Source organism: Chiloscyllium plagiosum, chromosome 19, assembly GCF_004010195.1.
Source record: "Chiloscyllium plagiosum isolate BGI_BamShark_2017 chromosome 19, ASM401019v2, whole genome shotgun sequence".
Lineage (NCBI taxonomy): Eukaryota > Metazoa > Chordata > Chondrichthyes > Orectolobiformes > Hemiscylliidae > Chiloscyllium > Chiloscyllium plagiosum.
In genome coordinates this window covers 49,764,670-49,783,146 of record NC_057728.1, presented here as the reverse complement: position 1 = coordinate 49,783,146, position 18,477 = coordinate 49,764,670, and the positions used below count along the sequence as shown (strand labels likewise).

At 43.2% G+C, this 18,477-nt stretch overlaps 1 protein-coding gene across 3 annotated transcripts in view; it reads left to right on the top strand.

Annotated features, from left to right (window-relative positions):
- The window catches only part of LOC122559782 (plakophilin-2-like), a 52,914-nt gene that overhangs the window by 26,084 nt on the left and 8,353 nt on the right, over positions 1–18,477 (top strand). For all 3 annotated transcript variants that reach the window (XM_043709799.1, XM_043709798.1, XM_043709800.1), the window contains exons 7-9: positions 15,190–15,307; positions 17,334–17,492; positions 18,291–18,467. In XM_043709799.1, coding sequence (XP_043565734.1) covers positions 15,190–15,307; positions 17,334–17,492; positions 18,291–18,467 — 454 coding nt within the window. The remainder of the gene's footprint in view (positions 1–15,189; positions 15,308–17,333; positions 17,493–18,290; positions 18,468–18,477) is intronic.

The following is an 18,477-nucleotide window of genomic DNA, read 5'->3' as shown; positions in this document are numbered from 1 at the left end:
AGTTAACGTTTTGTGTCGAGTGACCTTTCCTCAGCAGGTCTGGCAGAATTGAGGAAGGGTCACTCAACCCAAAATGTTAACTCTGATTTCTCTCCACAGATGCTGCCAAACCTGCTGAGCTTCATCAGGAGTTTCTGATTTTGTTTCTGATTTACTGCATCCACAGCTCCTTCGATGTTTATTTAAGCTCAAAATGCATCCTGCACTCCCAGAGCAGTGCTGAGGGAGTGCTGCGCTGTCAGAGGGTCAGTGCTGAGGGAGTGCTGCAATGTCGGAGGGTCAGTGCTGAGGGAGTGCTGCAATGTCGGAGGGTCAGTACTGAGGGAGTGCTGCAATGTCGGAGGGTCAGTGCTGAGGGAGTGCCACACTGTCGGAAGGTCAGTGCTGAGGCAGTGCCGCACTGTCAGAGGGTCAGTACTGAGGGAATGCCACACTGTCGGAGGGTCAGTGCTGAGGGAGTGCTGCAATGTCGGAGGGTCAGTACTGACGGAGTGCCACACCATCAGAGTGTCAGTACTGAGGGAGTGCCACACTGTCGAAAGGTCAGTGCTGAGGGAGTGCTGCACTGTCGGAGGGTCAGTACTGAGGGAGTGCCACACCATCAGAGTGTCAGTACTGAGGGAGTGCCACACTGTCGGAAGGTCAGTGCTGAGGGAGTGCTGCGCTGTCAGAGGGTCATTAATGAGGGGGTCCCGCATTGTCGGAGGGTCAGTGCTGAGAGAGCGCTGCACTTTTGAAAGGTCAGTATTGAAGCAGACCGGCACGGTTAGCAGGTCAGTACAGAGGTAGTGGCACTCTGTTGGTGGGTCGGTATTGAGTGAGTGCCACACTCTGGGAGCGCCAGGTCTGAGGGAGCACCACACTGTGTGATGTGCTTTTTCCAGTGAGATATTGAATCCTTGCTTGATGTGCCCTCTCAGGTGAAAGTATAGAAATTCCAAGGACCGCTATTTTAGAGCAAAGTTTGGGAATTCTCCCAGGTGTACAGACCAGGATTTATCCCTTTGGTAATACCTAAGCAGAGAGTATCTGATTGTGTCACACTTGCTTTTCCTGGAATCTTGTGCTGTGTAAAGTGGTGACTGTGGTTTTCTACATGAAAAGATTTTGTTTTATTTCTTGTAAAGTACTTTGAAACGTCCTTAATCTATGAATGGTTCTGTAGAATTTTCTTTAGGTCAGACATTATATGATTTATCCGCCCTGATATAACAAAGAGAAACATGTTCTCTTAATCCACATCAAGAACCTAACTAGGTGGCTCCCTTCACTTCTGGCTTTCATGAAAACGTTTGCCTAGAGACACCTTCTGCTTTCATTTTGCATTCTGCAATCTATTTTTTAAAAAAGTGGTCACAGGTGCAGAGCTATGATAAAAGGCAAACCTTTCATGTGGCGTGGTCTCAAAGTTGGCTTCCAGTTTCTGGTGTGAAATATGAGAGGGCATGCCAACCACAACCTGTCAACCAAGCGCTGTATTTCTGTGCTATCAAAGGCTGGGAACTTTGTTGTATCATTGCAAGTATGAGTGCAGCATGGAGCCCACCTTTTAAACAAACCCTGCATTTATGTAGCACCTTTTGCAGCCACTGGATGCTCCAAATCACTTTGTAGCCATCAACGTATTTATGAATTGTAGCCAATGCTGTAGTCTCACTGACAATATGTGCACAGATAGCTCCCACAAACAGCAATATGATTAATTCCAAACAATCAGCTGATAGCGGGTTAAACATCAGTCAGGACACCTCTTGTGTTTATCTTTGTGCTGCGGGACCTTCTCACCCATCTGTCAGGACCTCAGTTTAACCTTTCACCTGAAAGACAATGCAGGACACCCTCAGTACGACCCTGGAGTTCTCTGCCTTGATTTTTTTGGGCTCAATGGGGGACTTCAAAAAGAACGATCAACTGAGCCCTTGGCCTGCACACACCGCCAGGTCAAATAGTACAGATCCCAGCAACCGGGGAATCTGGGCATCAGATGGTAGAAAAAGCACCAGAGGGAGTAACGAGAAGAGTTTTCTTAACCAGCACGTTGTGAGAGGGCAGTGGAAAGTGGTTTCAACAACAAGTTTCAAAAGGAAATTGGATAAATATTTGAAAATGGAAGAATTGATGAGCACTATGAGGGGGATGGTGCAGATGGAATTAACTGGACCATTTCACAGTTGCCTGTTCGGGCATTCTTGCTGCAACAGCATTCAATAGTTTTTGTTGTAGGAAACATAGGATTGCCAGAGCACAGTTAATACTTTACCTCGATACTCTTTCTGTGAACAGTGCTCCAAAAGCATTTGTTGCCCGTCTTGAACTGAGTGGTTTGGTCAGCCATTTTGGAGGGCACTTAAGAGTCTACCACATCACTGAATATGCCTGGTGTCATATGAAGGCTGGACCAGGTGAGATTGGCAGATTACCTTCCCTAAAAGTGAAGCTGATGAAATTTTTGCAACAATTGACAATAGTTGTCACGCTTAGACCAGCTTTATAACTTGGTATTAAATTTCACCAGCTGGTATGATGGGAATTGAATCATTTTCTCAGTGTATTTAACCTGGGTCTCTGGAAAACACAAATTCAGCAACATTACCTCTACATCACCACTTCTCCAACAACAAACAAATAGAATATCAAGTGAAGTAATGTGATTTGTGGCAGATTTCAGCCCAAATATTGCTTGTGAAATGCTTAGGAATTTCAAATGCTTGGGCAAATGGTCTTGAATTCAGTAATAATCAGATTCAAAGGGGGAGGTGCAGGGGCAGTGGAACTAATTAGGCAAAGAACAAAGCTTGCACTGATCCATATCCTCTGTCTAAACCTATCACCTATTTTCTAAGGATCTATATCCCTCTGCTCCCTGCCCATTCATGTATCTGTCTAGATACATCTTAAATGACGCTATTGTACCCACCTCTTCCACCTCCACTAACAATGCGTTCCAGGCAACCACCACCCTCTGCATAAAGAACTTTCCATGCATATCTCCCCTAAACTTTTCCCCTCTCACTTTGAACTCATGACCCCTTGTAATTGATTTCCCCTCTCTGGGAAAAGGTTTCTTGCTATCCACCCTGTCTAATCCTCTCATGATTTTGTAGACCTCAATCAGGTTCCCCCCTCAACCTCCATCTTTCTAATAAAAATAATCCTAATCTACTCAACCTCTCTTCATAGCTAGTGCCCTCCATAACAGGCAACATCCTGGTGAACCTCCACTACACCCTCTCCAAAGCATCCACATCCTTTTGGTAATGTGGCAACCAGAACTGTACGCAATATTCCAAATGTGGCCGAGCCAAAGTCTTATACAACTGTAACATGACCTGCCAACACTTGTACTCAAACCCCATCCAATGGAGGAAAGCATGCCATATGCCTTCTTGACCACTCTATCGACCCACAATGCCAACTTCAGGGAACAATGGACCTGAACACCCAGATCTCTCTGTACGTCAATTTTCCCTCAGACTTTACTGTATAGTTCACTCTCAAATTGGATCTTCCAAAATGCATCACCTCACATTTGCCCGGATTGAACTCCCTCTGCCATTTCTCTGCCCAACTCTCCAATCTATCTATACTCTGCTGTATTCTCTAACACTATCTGCTAGTCCACCAATCTTAGTGTCGTCTGCAAACTTGCTAATCAGACTAGCTATACCTTCCTCCAAATCATTTATGTATATAAATATTCTATCAAAAAGTCATATGGGCATGATGGCCAAACAGCCTCCTTTTATGCTGTGAGACTGTGTGGGGAAGGAGGTTTTCAGTTTTCTGCCTGGCCACACAATGGAGACTGCAATTGGCTGGCTTAAGCTTTTGATTTCAATGAGATTCCAATGGGCTCCCCACCACAGTATTGAGAATTAGTGAGGAGTTGTTTATGTGCATAGAAGTTTCAGCTGGAAAATTCAGGCAAGTTTCCTTCACTTGCAAACGTTAAGGTTCCTGTTCTGATCCTCAATGTGTTGACGCATTTCAGCTGTTAACTGTTCATACTCAGTACTCGCACAGTAGAGAACTCTTCATAATAAGCTGTGGGCAGAATCCTTTGTAACCACACCCTATGTGATGATGTGCTTCCTGATTTTATGGTTTGAAACTTCTAATTTTAAACATGTGCCTCCTTGTTTTAGACTCCCCAGCAGAGGAAATGGTTTCTCTCAATCTGTCTTATCCAATCCCTTAATTATCTTAAATACATCAATTAGATCACCCTAAATTATCTACGTGCATTCTGTTATCATCCATTTAACTCTTTCAGCCCCACCACCATCTAGTTACTCTCTGCTGCCCTCTCTCCAGAACCACTGTCTCCTCCTTGTGGTGTGGTGCCAATGCCTAAACACAGCCACTCCAGGTGTAATCTGACCATTATTTTGCAATCCAACTGTAGCGTAGCTCCAACCCTTTCTTGCTGTAATAACTTGAATATAAAGACACATGTCTTCCAGTGGTTTCAGTCTCAAGAAGGTATTAGTGTTCCTGCTGAAGTATCATGTACCCCTTCCGAACCATGCTATGTTAGGTATAAGAAACAGCCTACATACAGCCTGCTCATGCCAACCATATTAAAAGACCGTATGAAGCAGGAACAAAATTAGGCCATTCAGCCCATTGTATCTGAACTGCCATTCAGTGAGATCCTGGCTGATCTGATAATCCGCAGCTCCACTTTTCTGCCTTTTCCCCATTACCCTTGACTCCTTTCCTGATTAACAATCGATCTATCTCAGCCTTGAATATAACTTGACAACCCAGCTGCTACAGCCCTCTATGATTAAGAATTCTACAGATTCAGTATGTTCTGAGAGAAGAATGCCTCCTCATCTGTGTCTTAAATGGGTGATGCTTTAATCTGAGATTATGCTTTCTGGTTCTAGACTCTCCCACAGGGGAAACAACCCAGTCAAGTCCGCTACGAATCTGCTATAGGCAATGAAATATTGGGGTTGACTGGCTTGTTAGCATACTACCAGTTACATGGAGAGGCTGAAGAACTAGGCCATGTTCTCCTTTAAGCAGAGAGCAAGGTTGGAGGGAGCAGAGCAGGAGGGATTTGATGGATGTATTCAAATGTGTGAACCGTTTGAACAGTGCAAATGAGACTTCTTTCCAAGCTGACAGAGAACTGAGGAAACTCTTTAAATAAAGGAAGCAAATGGTATTCGGGAATTCACTGCCTGAACGAACAGTGAAAGCAGATTGGGTCGTAACTTCTGAAAGAGAATTGAAATGATAACAAAGAAACTGCAGATCTGTGGGGAATGAGCAGGGACGTGGGACTAATTGGGCAACAGCTCCTTCAGAGAGCCTGCACTGGAATGACAGGCTGCTTCAAAAAGACCATATGAAATAGGGACAGGAGAAGGCCATTCAGCCCCTCAAGCCTGCTCTACCATTCAATAGGATCATGGCTGATCTGATATTCCTCACATTCTCTTTCCTGACTTTTCCCTGTAACCTTTCATCCATGACTGATCAAAAATACATCTATCCCAGCCTTAAATATACACAAGGACTCTACCTCCACAGCTTTCTGTGTCAAGGAGTTCCAAAGACCTACAACCCTTTGAGAGGAGAAATACCTCCCCATTTCAGTCTTAAATTCAGGCCCCTTTATTCTGAGACTACCTCCTCCAGTCAGAGACTCTCCCTTATTATTGCTTACTGCTGGTAGGCTAAGTAGTGAGCCAATTAGCAGCAACCACTGGACAGAACAAGCCAGTGATTGGAGGAAGAAGGTGTGCAGTAGTAGAGTGGATTCACAAGACTTGAGAGGTGTGTGAGACACAGAGGGTGGCAGAGTCAGAGAAAGGGGAGTGAGGAAAGCTGCGATGGTGAAAGAGACAGAAGAGGTCACTGTGGATGTTGTTAGGCTAGAGGGTTGGAGAATGGAAAACAGACAGAGGACATGAGAGAGGGAGGATGTGGGGGTGGCTGGTGGAAATGGAGGTGAATTAAAGGTGGAAGGGAGACTAGAGGGAGTAAGAAGGTTGCAAGTGTAGGAGGAGTGGGCAGGAGGGAAAATGAAAACTGCAAGAGTCATAGAGTCCTAGAGTTAAGAGTCCTACGGCACGGAGACAGGCCTTTTGGCCCAACCTGGTCCATGCCGATCAAAATGTCCATCAATGCTAACCCTATTTCCCTGCACTCAGTCCTTATTCTTCTAAATCTTTCCTATCCATGTACTTGTCCAAATGCCTTTTAAATGTTGTTAATGTACCCACCTCAACCACTTCTGCAGGCAGCTCATTCCATTTGCATGGAATATGCACCTCTGTGTTATAAAAAAAAGCTGCCCTTCAGGTTCACTTTTATTCTTTCCCCTCTAACCTTAAACTACTGCCCTTTCCTCCTTGATCAAGCCAATTGTGTATTCAATTTGCCAGCTCACCCTGGATTCCGTGTGATCTAACCTTCCAGAGTAGCCTATCATGTGCAACCTTATCAAAGGCCTGACTGAAATCCATATAGACTACATCTATTGCCCTGCCCTCATCAACCTTCCTGGTCACTTCATCAAAGAACTCTAACAAATCTGTGAGGCATGATCTCCCCTGCACTAAGTCATGCTGATCATTCTTAATCAAGCCCTATCTTTCCAAATTCCTGTATATCTTATCCCTCAGAATCTTCTCAAGTAAGTTACCCACTACATGTTAAGCTTACTGGTCTATAGTTCCTCGGAATTTCTTTTTGCAGCCCTTCTTGAATAAAGGTCACAACATTTACTATCCTCCAGTCGTCCAGGACCTTGCCCATGACTAACAGTGTTGCAAAAATATCAGCCAGGGGCCCAGCAATTTGTTCTCTAGCCTCTTGCAGTGTTCTTGGAAATACCTGGTCAGGATCACAAGATTTATCCACCTTCATACATCCTCATACATCCAACATCTCCTCTACTGTGACATGGACTGTCCCCAACACATGACCAGTACCCCAAGTTCCCAAGTCTTTCATGTCTTTCTCCACAGTAAACACTGAGGATAAATATTCATTGAGGACCTCACCAATCTCCTTCAGACCTACACATAGAGGGTAGATATTGTAATTGTTAAATTAAAGCTGAGATTGAAATCAGAGATAGCTTGAAATGGCTGGTTAAAATCGATCAGCTTTATGAATGTGCAATGGAAACACATTAGCTATGACCTCATCTGTCTGTGGAAGGTGGGCTTAGGGTGATGGCCTTGTGTATGTAGACATGTCAGTCATTTTGAAAAAAACATTTGTTGTCACCTTCTGCCTGTTGTCTGTGCCAATTTAAATACCGTGGTGCCTGGGAAATCAATGCTTTCCTGTGACTTGTGGCTCTAAATTTAATGGAGTAGTGACAGTTGAAGATAATAGAGTTCTTCTATTTCTGTTTTGGTCAGAGTTCAGATACCCCATATATCAAATGCAGGAAGTGCTGCTACTACGAAACTGCAGCAGTTAAAAATGAGTCCATGATAACGAAAAGGCATTAGCCTTGAAATCAAAAAGTACCTTCGAGAAAATCTCAAGCAGAGCCTGAGGAAATAAAACAGAATTGATACCTGTCCCAATTCTGAAGAATACAGAGGTCTTCGGAAGAGATAGGAGAGGTCTTGAACAAGTAATTCTCTTCAGTATTTACGAACGAGAGGGACCGTATTGTAGAAGAGGAGAGTGTGAAATGGACTGGTAAGCTAGAAGAGATACCTGTTAGGAAGGAAGATGTGTTGGACATTTTGAACAACTTGAGGATAGAAAAGTCCCCCGGGGCCTGACGGGATATATCCTAGGATTATGTGGGAAGCAAGAGAAGAAATTGCAGTACTGTTGGCAATGATCTTCTCGTCATCACTGGCAACGGGGGTGGTACCAGGGGACTGGAGAGAAGCGAATGTTGTGCCCCTGTTCAAAAAAGGGAATAGGGATAACCCCAGGAATTACAGGCCTGTTAGTCTTACTTCTGTAGTAGGCAAAGTAATGGAAAGGGTACTGAGGGATAGGATAATCTGGAAAGACACTGCTTGATTAGGGACAGCCAGCACGGATTTGTGAAGGGTAGGTCTTGCCTTACAAGTCTTATTGAATTCTTCGAGGAGGTGACCAAGCATGTGGATGAGGGAAGAGCAGTGGATGTAGTGTACATGGATTTTAGTAAGGCATTTGATAAGGTTCCCCATGGTAGTCTTATGCGGAAAGTCAGGAGGCATGGGATAGAGGGAAATTTGGCCAATTGGATAGAAAACTGGCTAACTGGTCGAAGGCAGAGAGTGGTGGTAGATGGTAAATATTCAGCCTGGAGTCCAGTTACAAGTGGAGTTCCGCAGGGATCAGTTCTGGGTCCTCTGCTGTTTGTAATTTTTATTAATGACTTAGATGAGGGAGTCGAAGGGTGGGTCAGTAAATTTGCAGATGATACGAAGATAGGTGGAGTTGTGGACAGTGAGGAGGGCTGTTGTCGGCTGCAGAGGGACTTAGATATGATGCAGAGCTGGGCTGAGGAGTGGCAGATGGAGTTCAACCCTGCCAAGTGTGAGGTTGTCCATTTTGGAAGAACAAATAAGAATGTGGAATACAGGGTTAATGGTAGGGTTCTTAGTCAGGTGGATGAACAGAGGGATCTTGGGGTCTATGTACATAGATCTTTGAAGGTTGCCACTCAGGTGGATAGAGTTTGTAAGAAGGCCTATGGAGTATTATCGTTCATTAGCAGAGGGATTGAATTCAAGAGTCGTGAAGTGATGTTGCAGCTGTACAGGACTTTGGTTAGGCCACAGTTGGAGTACTGTGTGCAGTTCTGGTTGCCTCACTTTAGGAAAGATGTGGAAGCTTTGGAGGGGGTGCAGAGAAGATTTACCAGGATGTTGCCTGGAATGGAGAGGAAGTCGTACGAGGATAGGTTGAGAGTTCTCGGCCTTTTCTCGTTGGAACGGCGTAGGATGAGGGGTGACTTGATAGAGGTTTATAAGATGATCAGAGGAATAGATAGAGTAGACAGTCAGAAACTTTTTCCCCGGGTACAACAGAGTGTTACAAGGGGACATAAATTTAAGGTGAAGGGTGGAAGGTATAGGGGTGATGTCAGGGGTGGGTTCTTTACCCAGAGAGTGGTGGGGGCATGGAATGCGCTGCCCGTGGGAGTGGTAGAGTCGGAATCATTGGCGACCTTTAAGCGGCATTTGGATAGGTACATGGATGGGTACTTAATCTAGGTTAGAAGTTCGCACAACATCGTGGGCCGAAGGGCCTGTTCTGTGCTGTATTGTTCTGTGTTCTGTGTTCAGAGGGGAGGGTTAACGGTGATGGAATAGAGATCTAGAAATAGGAGAAGCACAAGGGCCAAAGATTTCTCCCTCTAGGACAAGCAGCTTTCATTGAATCGTGGGACCATTCGGGTCATCTTTCTTCTGCAATCTCTTTGTCTCTCTTCCCTGCAAATGTTTTCCTATTCAAGTATTTATGCAATTTGCTTTTGAAAGTTATTACTGACTTTCTTTCTATGTCATTTCAGGCAGTACATGGCAAACCAATTTGCTGCAATTAATCATTCTCATCACCTCCCTGGTTCTTTTCGCAGTTATCTAACATCTTTGACCATTGGTTACTGACCCATCTGCCACCTAATGGAAATAATTTCTCCTTAATTAATTAAATACAAGGACAGCAGGTATATGGAAACACCGCCATTTTCAGGATCCTCTTGAAGACACTGACTTTGGAAATATATTGCTGTTCCCTCAGTGTCATAGGAGTCAAAATCATGGAGTTCCCTCCCACCTCATGGGAACGAATGCTGGTCCAGTCAACAAGCCCCACTCCCTGAACCAATTTTTAAAAAACTGTTCATAATTATAAATTGTTCTGAACACCTCTATTATATCTTCCTTTTTTATTCTTTGCTCTAAGAAGAACAATCCCAGCTGCTCTAAGTTCTCTCTGCCTTAAAGTAATACAAACGCTTTGCCCATGTGCTCAATGCTAAAGGTGTTGCAAAACAATCAGCCGCTGTTTTGCGTTCCCAAAGATCTGGCAGGTGAGACTCACACACTGCAAACACTTTTCTCATAATTTGTCCTCTAGCTACACCCCTGTCTCCCATCTTTAACTCTGTATTTGAGCTTTGCTAAATAGCAACTGACTGTATTCTCCCAGGCAACTGTTTGGTTGCTGACTCACAAGCCATGTTGAGACACGCTGATGATAAGGGCGAGTCACCAATACCTGAATGGCACTGAGCCCAAACTTAAACCAGCAGGTGAGGAGGGAGACAGTAAACACTGCACAAAGGAGATGAAGCAGTCATAGTCCGAGATCTTTATGGGTTTTCGGTACTTTTACCAAAGAACATCATCTTATGTCTGAATGGAACTCATTGGTTCGATATTCTAATTCCTTTAAAAACCATGCTCAAATTAGTGGGCACAGGAGTTCTGAACAAATATACTGGCCCTAGGACTTGTTGGCAAAATCATGGCGAGTTCTACAGCATTTGTAGACCGTCCAGAGGGAGAGATTCTTGGTGAGCTGTGAATCGTTACAATTTACTGGACAATATGTGGCATCAGCCTCACTAAATTGGCAGCTCACCCCTCGACAAGTCTTGTCAGTTTCATGAAATTGCAATTGAATCATTCATTAAGCCCACTAATAACATTAGGGCAGGTCTTATTCAGCGTAACAGCGTAAGGACCTTTTTGCTCTGCAATGCTGTTCCCGGTGCAATTTTCCCCCTCCTTGGAGGTGGCGAGGAAGGTGGTGAAAAGAGCAAGGAAGTGGGCAAGTTGGCTCAGGAGTGGCACTTGCCCATTCTCTGTCACCTCAGCACCACAGAGACCATGGGTCACCTTCTCAGCAATTAAAGCCCTTGAGTGTCCGATTCATGGTCATTGGACCAATAACCTGCCTCCCTTGTAGGTGAGAAAAGTGGTTTGTTGCCTAACTAGGAAGCCAGGGTGACCTCCCCACTAAATTGTGTTGGGGAGGAGGAGGGGCACTCTATTTGCTGTTAGCTGAGGCAATCAAGGGCACGGATGGTGAGGAAGAGGGTCACAGCTGAAAGCCACCCACTACTGCCCTTCTTTGTGCTCCATCTGCCCATAAGACCCAGAGACAAGGGACTGACAACATCACGGTTGGATGATGATCGGGTAGGCTTCCAGTGCTGATCAACAGCTCCCAAAGATAACCAGTCTCTATTTGGCTGGCATTTCCTGGTAAGGTGGCACCATGCAAGGCAGTTGCAAACTGTCTTTGCTTGAGCATAGTTGGGAAACAAGAATCCCGGGAATCCTGCCTGCAATAAGTGGGAGAATATGATGAATGGATGCCATAGAGTCTGGAAGCATTCATAATGATGGAGTTCTGGGAGAGTTCTGATGAAAACAGTTTGAAGAGAAAGTCACACTGGACTTAACATTAGCTCCCTCTCCACAAGTGCTGCCAGACCTGCTGAATTTCTCCAGCACTTTCTGAGTTTTGTTCAGATTTCCAACATCGGCAGCATTTTGCTTTTATTTGACGTAGGGGAGGCAGTAAGAGAAAACTCGCTAGGGTCACAGAGAGAAACCTATTCATGAAACTTGACACTTAACGAATTCCTGATAACATTCAGCCTGTCAACACTGTTTCTAACTCTGTAGGTGCTGCGGGTTTTCTCAGCAATTTTTTTTTTAATCATTCTAAGCAGTAGTGACGAAGTTCAATGTGGTGAAATAATTCATTTTGGCAGGGAAAAGTAACTCCCAACAAATTCAAATCTGGGCCTATCCCTTTAGGTAAATGACTGCTGGGTGCAGTGGGGCAAGAAGCCAGATTCTTGCCTTCTCTGAATTCACGCACAACACTCACTAATTCATGGATTTAAACCTGACACTATAGCAAGGCATTGGAGCATATGCAGCAATGAGCAACTCTTCCCAAGGGTGGGGACTGAATCTTAACATGAAAATCTGTCATTTTCTGCTTGATTAATTTCCCTCTGGCAAGACATTCATATTTCTAACATCGCCAGCAGATGAAAATATAGTACATGACTGTGAAAACTGAAAATCTTTCTCGAGAAAGATTGAGATTACGAAGGGATTTGTTGATAGGGTAGATGTAAGATGATAAGGAACAATGTTATCCAGAGAGACATCTTTATTTGATTTACTTACGCCAATCAGTGAATTATTTAAACACACGGAAAAGGAGGAATCTCCACTCTATTACTATTTGAACAGAGGCTGATGAAGTTATAGAATCATAGAATGACAGAATACTAAGAGGACATCTCCCCTTCTTACTGACGGTGCCCCAGTGATTGAATGTTCCTGGGTGTTTTGGGGTGAATTTGCCCTCCACTCCCATGTGTTTTGATGCTGGTGTGCGGCCAATGAGTTCAGGACTCTCTCGAGCACAGGCCCTGTGGATCAGCAGCATGTGCAATGCCTCTCTCCCAGGCCTAGGTGAAAGCTTTGCAGATTGTGACAATGTGACTCTCACTTCCTTCTAAATGAAGATAACGTGGCTTTGCCAACTTGGTAATGTTGGGGTCTGCCCCAGTGTAACAGGAAAGAGAATTACATCTATTGGAAAAGTGGATATAGTTATTCACAAAGTAAACTACAGTTTACAGGAGTGACGGGTGATTCCAATTTGGCATCATAAACTGAAACATGTTTGTATTCTGGTTGAGTCATTATCAAATCACAGGAATGTGAGGACACTTCAAGGCTCACGCACCAGAACACAATGATATTTCAACGATGAAGTTGTATTCCATCTCTCATTTATCACAATGAGACTAGTCACGATAATTATGTCATGAGGCTAATAATCTAGAGACCCTAATTGTCTGTGGGCAAATCCCACCATGGCACATTGTAAAATTTGAATTCAATAAAATAATCAGTAATTAATAGCTAGAGTAATAGAATAATCATTGTCAATTGTTGCAGAAACCCATTTGGTTCATTCATACCATTTAAGGAGGGAAATCTGCTGTCCTTACCTGGTCTGGCCTACATGTGACTCCAAACCTACAGCAGTGTAGTTCAATTTAAAATTTCACCAGCTGCACTCGGTTGGGGGAGGAGTGAACCAATGCCTTCAGACCATTAGTCTGGGCCTCCAAATTAATATGTAGGTGCCATTAAACTGCATTAATTGCTCCTTTCTTTTGGTCAAAAACTGAACAATCTTATCTCCTGAGCTACTCAAAGGGAACAAACACAAAAATCACCATTGAATTATGTAGTTGTTTAAAAGTTCTTCTCTTATTCATCACCCTGGAAACATGAGTATAAATATTTCACAAGTATAATAGATAGACGCGTCAGCTGTGTTGTAAACTTTGCACCTGACTCTCTGTTAAATATTAATCTAAATGGATTTGTTTTATGCCTTCTCCTGCTAAAAACCTGGATTCTAGACACTAACATTTTCAGAAATTCTGCTAATCCTTAAACTGTAGAACTAAATTTGATTAAGAGATAGCAAAATAAAACAGTATCCAGATTCCAACTCCACCAGGCTATCCAGAACAGTTGCCAAATCCTGTGGGATATATTCCTGGAGTAAATTACATGACCACCATTATTCCCTCTGCTGCACTGCCACCCACCTCCTGCCATTGGATGACTGATACATCAATCATCACAATGTTTCCCCCCAAATGGTCATTTAACCCATCCATCATTATATCACCCAACTTCCCCACATCTGATTGGACACTAAAGGTGTTATTCATCACCTGATTGGATGACTCCTGTCTCTTATTTCCCCACCACCAGTGCACTTTATATAACAAAAGTGCTCAAACAAATAAAAAGCAAAACTTGTTTTTATTGTCTCAGAAGATTTGCTTTCAGGTTTTACTGTTTTGGAAATTAATCTTCTGTCCCTGTATACTCCAGACTAGTCCGGGAGGGTTAGTAACATTACAGGTGACAGATGTACCCTCACCCACTATGTGCATTCAGCTTGTAGTATGTCAGTTTGTTCCTTGTTTATTTAGCTTGGCTGTGAATGTTATCTCTCTACCGCAGGAAACATTCTGTAAAAGCTGCAGCAATGACATTGCCCATGGGGTCAAGCAAATTTAGTCATAGATTATTCAAACTGTATCCTTCACCTGTTGGCACATCAACTCTGTTAGATCATCTCAGATCAGACTCCATTACCAGATGCAAGCTAATGACAATACAATGCCAAAATGTGGCTGTCTGTGTGTCATATCTTGGCCTTTGGTCACTGATGGAAATGTGTTGCTGGAAAAGCGCAGCAGGTCAGGCAGCATCTAGGGAACAGGAGAATCGACGTTTCGGGCATTAGCCCTAATGCCCGAAACGTCGATTCTCCTGTTCCCTAGATGCTGCCTGACCTGCTGCACTTTTCCAGCAACACATTTCCATCTCTGATCTCCAGCATCTGCAGACCTCACTTTCTCCTTTGGTCACTGAACCAAGATTCAGTTCTTTCAGTTAATAACATAAAGACTTTAAAAAATATAAGGGCCTTTTCCTCTGACTAAGCTATGGCGGTGTGTCATAATAATCCAGAGGCTAATGCTTTGGAGACACAGTTTCAAATCCCACCATGGCAGTTGGAAGAATTTATTTCAACCCATGCAAGGCCAGTCTGATTGATGGTGACTATCATCTAAAACCTGCCAGTAACCTTTTAGGGAAGGAAATCTGCCAACCTTACTCAATCTGACCTATGTCTCCAGAACCAAAGCAACACGGTTATTCTGAAATGGCCTACCAACCCACCCACTTGGGAATGAACCAGAAATGCTGACCTGACCAGTAACACTAACAGACCATGACAGAAATAAGATCATTTGTATTGTGTTCTTTAACATGTGGATATAAAGCATCTTATGGACTCCAGTTATCCATTTGCTTTTTGGCCACTTAGAATTGGAAATTGGTTGTCTGCATACATGTAACGTAGCTTTTTTTCTTAAAATGTACTTTGCTTTGTAAAATTTAGAACAAAGAATTCAGAAAGCGTTTCACCTTGAATATTACAGAATTTGCAATAAAATTCAATGTCTCTGTGCAGAATAGTCTGCTTTATACAATTGTAATAACCTAACTAATTCGCTTACAATGTACAGTGGCCACCATGTAAAGTCTGATGTAATAATTGATCAGAATTGTAAAGAATTGAAGTTAGTTTGCATTGATTGCTGAGCTCCCACTGTCTCTCTCTCTACAGAAACCTGAGCTCAGCCAGTCCAGAGGGCCGAAAACAAATGAGAGAATGTGAGGGGCTGATTGATTCCCTTGTCCACTTCATTCAGTTCACCATTGCCAATAATCAAGAGGACGATAAGGTAAATCAAGGCTTTATGGTGTGATTCCTCCAAGCCCCTCCACCAGTGCTCATGTTCCATCCCTGGAAGAGTTTGAAACCAGCCCATACCCCATCCTGCTGTTCCTCTGATCATTCCCTTTTGAACCATCGCAGACATGAGCTGTGGATTCCAGGAAATAAATAACCAGCAAAAACTGGCACAAAGACCACTTCAAACAAAAGGAACTGAACAAAAGAGTGTGAAGTGATGCATTTTGGAAAGAGAGAAAATATAAAACAATTCTAAAGGAGGTGAAAGAACAAAGAGCAAGGGTGATCCATTAGTACTGGCACTGAGCTTGAAAAAGTAGTTGAAAAGGCACATTGGTTCAGAGTTTTATAAGTAACACTTTAAAATACAAAAATGAGGAAATTACAATGAAATAGAAACAGAAACTGCTGGAGAACCTCAGCAGGTCCGGCAGCATCAATGGAGAGTAGAATTGAGTTAACGTATTAAATCTAATGTGACTGTTCTTCAGATCTTCAGGTTCAGATTCATCTCAGAGCTCTGCAATCTCTCACCATTTAGATCAAATGCTTCTTGTTTATATTTCCTGCCAGAAAGGATAATTTCACATTTTCTGACATTATACTCCATTTGCCACCTCACTTATCTTGTAGTCTCCTTATGCCCTTTTCGCAATTTACTGTCTTACCTAGCTTTGCGCCATGAACAAATTTAGCAAAACACATCTTCTGTCACTTTAACTAAATTATTTATGTAAATTACAAACAGTTGAGGTCCCAGCATCAGTTCTGTGCCAAACCACTTGCCAAACTTGAAAAAGACCCATTTGCCCTCACTTTCTGCTTCCTGTTTGCCAACTATTCTTCTGGACCATGAACTTTTATTTTCCACAATAACCTTTGATGTCATACCTAATCAAATGCCTTCTGGAAATTTAAGTCTATACATCCACCAATTTCCCCTTCTACAGCATGCATTTCTTCCTCAAAACACTTCAACAGATTGGTTGGAAATGATTTTCTTTTCACTAAAACATGTTGACTTTGCCTGATTGCCTTGAAAAACCTGCTAAACATCTTTCATAAGAACTTTGAACCTTTTTTCCTCTGGCAGATATTAGGCTAACTGGTTTGAGTTTACCTGCTTTCTGTCCCTCTTTTTTTTGAAAAAAGTAGTTATAATTAGTTATCCTTCAACTTCGTGATTCTGGATTTCCAACCCAGTGACATTGTCACCACATCCGCAGTATAACAGCACCTGTTACAATATAATATTTTTTTCCATGATGGAATTCCACCTCTCTGAAGTAGCTAGTCAGTTGAAAATGCACCTTTGTGTGAAAGGTAGTGGAGAGTTTTAATCTGCTCCTGAGAACAATAAGCTGCAGACAGCTCCTCAAGGGCTTGAATGTCCTTGAGCCTATGTTAGAGACCAGGCTGGTGAGTCTCCATATTGCTGGACCTACTTCAATCTGGAGAGAGTGAGGACTGCAGACACTGGAGATCAGAGTCAAGAGTGTAGTGCTGGAAAAGCACAGCAGGTCAGGCAGCATCCAAGGAGCAGGAGCTGCACTTTTCCAGCACCACACTCTCGACCCCTACTTCAATCTGTCCTGTCTTGTTGCCTCCATCTTCCATGCAGACTGGAACAACCCCACCAGTGAGATCCCTTCAAACCATACACCATCCTATCTGGTACCATATCGCACACCATTCCTTCACTGTGGCTGGGTTCAAATCCTGGAAACCCCTCCCTAACAAGAGTGTGGGTGTCTGCACGCCACATGGACTGCATCAATACAAGAATGCAGCTCACCACCACCTTCTCCAAGGAAATTGGGAAATGGGCTTTAAATGTTGGCCCTGCCAATCCCCTGAAAGAATGTCTTTTTATAAAAAAGACTGTCCTTCCAGTCGCCCCTTGAGATAGCCCACTGTGGTCTAAGGCTTGAGTGTCTAGTTCTGAGGAGTTGAACTCTCTAGCAATCAGTTCTGTCTGTGACAGGTTGGAATAAGTCTCCTTGCTCTCTCCTCAGTCAACAGAGAACTGCATGTGCATCTTACATAACCTGTCTTTCCAACTGGAGAGTGAGCTGCCAAGTGCCTACTGTGAGAATCTGGCCTGGAAAAATGCTGCCTCATCACAGAAGAAGTCAGGAGGGTGCTTTGGAGCACGAAGTTCACGGCTGAAGGAGGTAGGTGCTCACAATTTACCTCGCCTAGGGCTCAACACCATATCAATCCAAAATCAACCCTGAGGAACAATTACATGTGCAGAAATCTCTTAATGTTTAATTTCAGGAAAATATAACTGTGAGGAGCATTGGATTAAATCAGCCAGGCTTGATTGTGAGAATATAAATGACTTTTGTGTCACTTCTTCCAGAAACTCAGTCCCAACGTGCTTTACAACCAATGAATTACTTCAGTGTAATCACTGGGTGTAATGTAGGAAAAACAAGATCCAGAAAGGAAAGAGTTAATGACCAAATAATCTGTTTTAGTTTTGTTGGTTACCAAATGAATGTTAGCCCCAGTACACCAGAACTGATAGGATCATCCAGAAATTGGAAATTTCAGATAAATCAGATCAAACAGGCATAGATCTCTTTCTGTGTACAATTGTACCAGTAAATACTGAGCCTTCTGAGGTGATGTTAATCCTTGATTCGATTTGATTTATTATTGTTACATGGACCGAGATATAGTGAAAAGTATTGTTTTGTGTGCTATCCAGGCAAATCATACCTTACATTTCTACATCAGGGTAACAGAATGCAGGATATAGCGTTACACTATACAGTACAGAGAAGGGACAGAGAAAGATCAATTCTTCTTTGAGAGGTCAGTTCATAAGTCTGATAACAGCAGGGAAGAAGCTGTTCTTGAACCTGACATAAAGCAAGATTCACAATAGAAATTTCATGGTTTACACCCGAGGTACATGTTGATTCTTTTCCAGTTATTGATAGATTCTGAATCTATCCCATCAGGAGGACCTGGCCAATATTCCAACTTTGGAAGAGAAGAGGAATCCCAAGGGTATTGAGTGGCTTTGGCATAGTTTGGTGGTGAGGATGTACCTTTCTCTCGTCGCGAGGAGTACCAGGAACTGCACCCAGGAGGCTTCTCTAGGAGCTCTCCAAAATCTCTCCGCCAGTAATGGACCGGTAAGAAAGA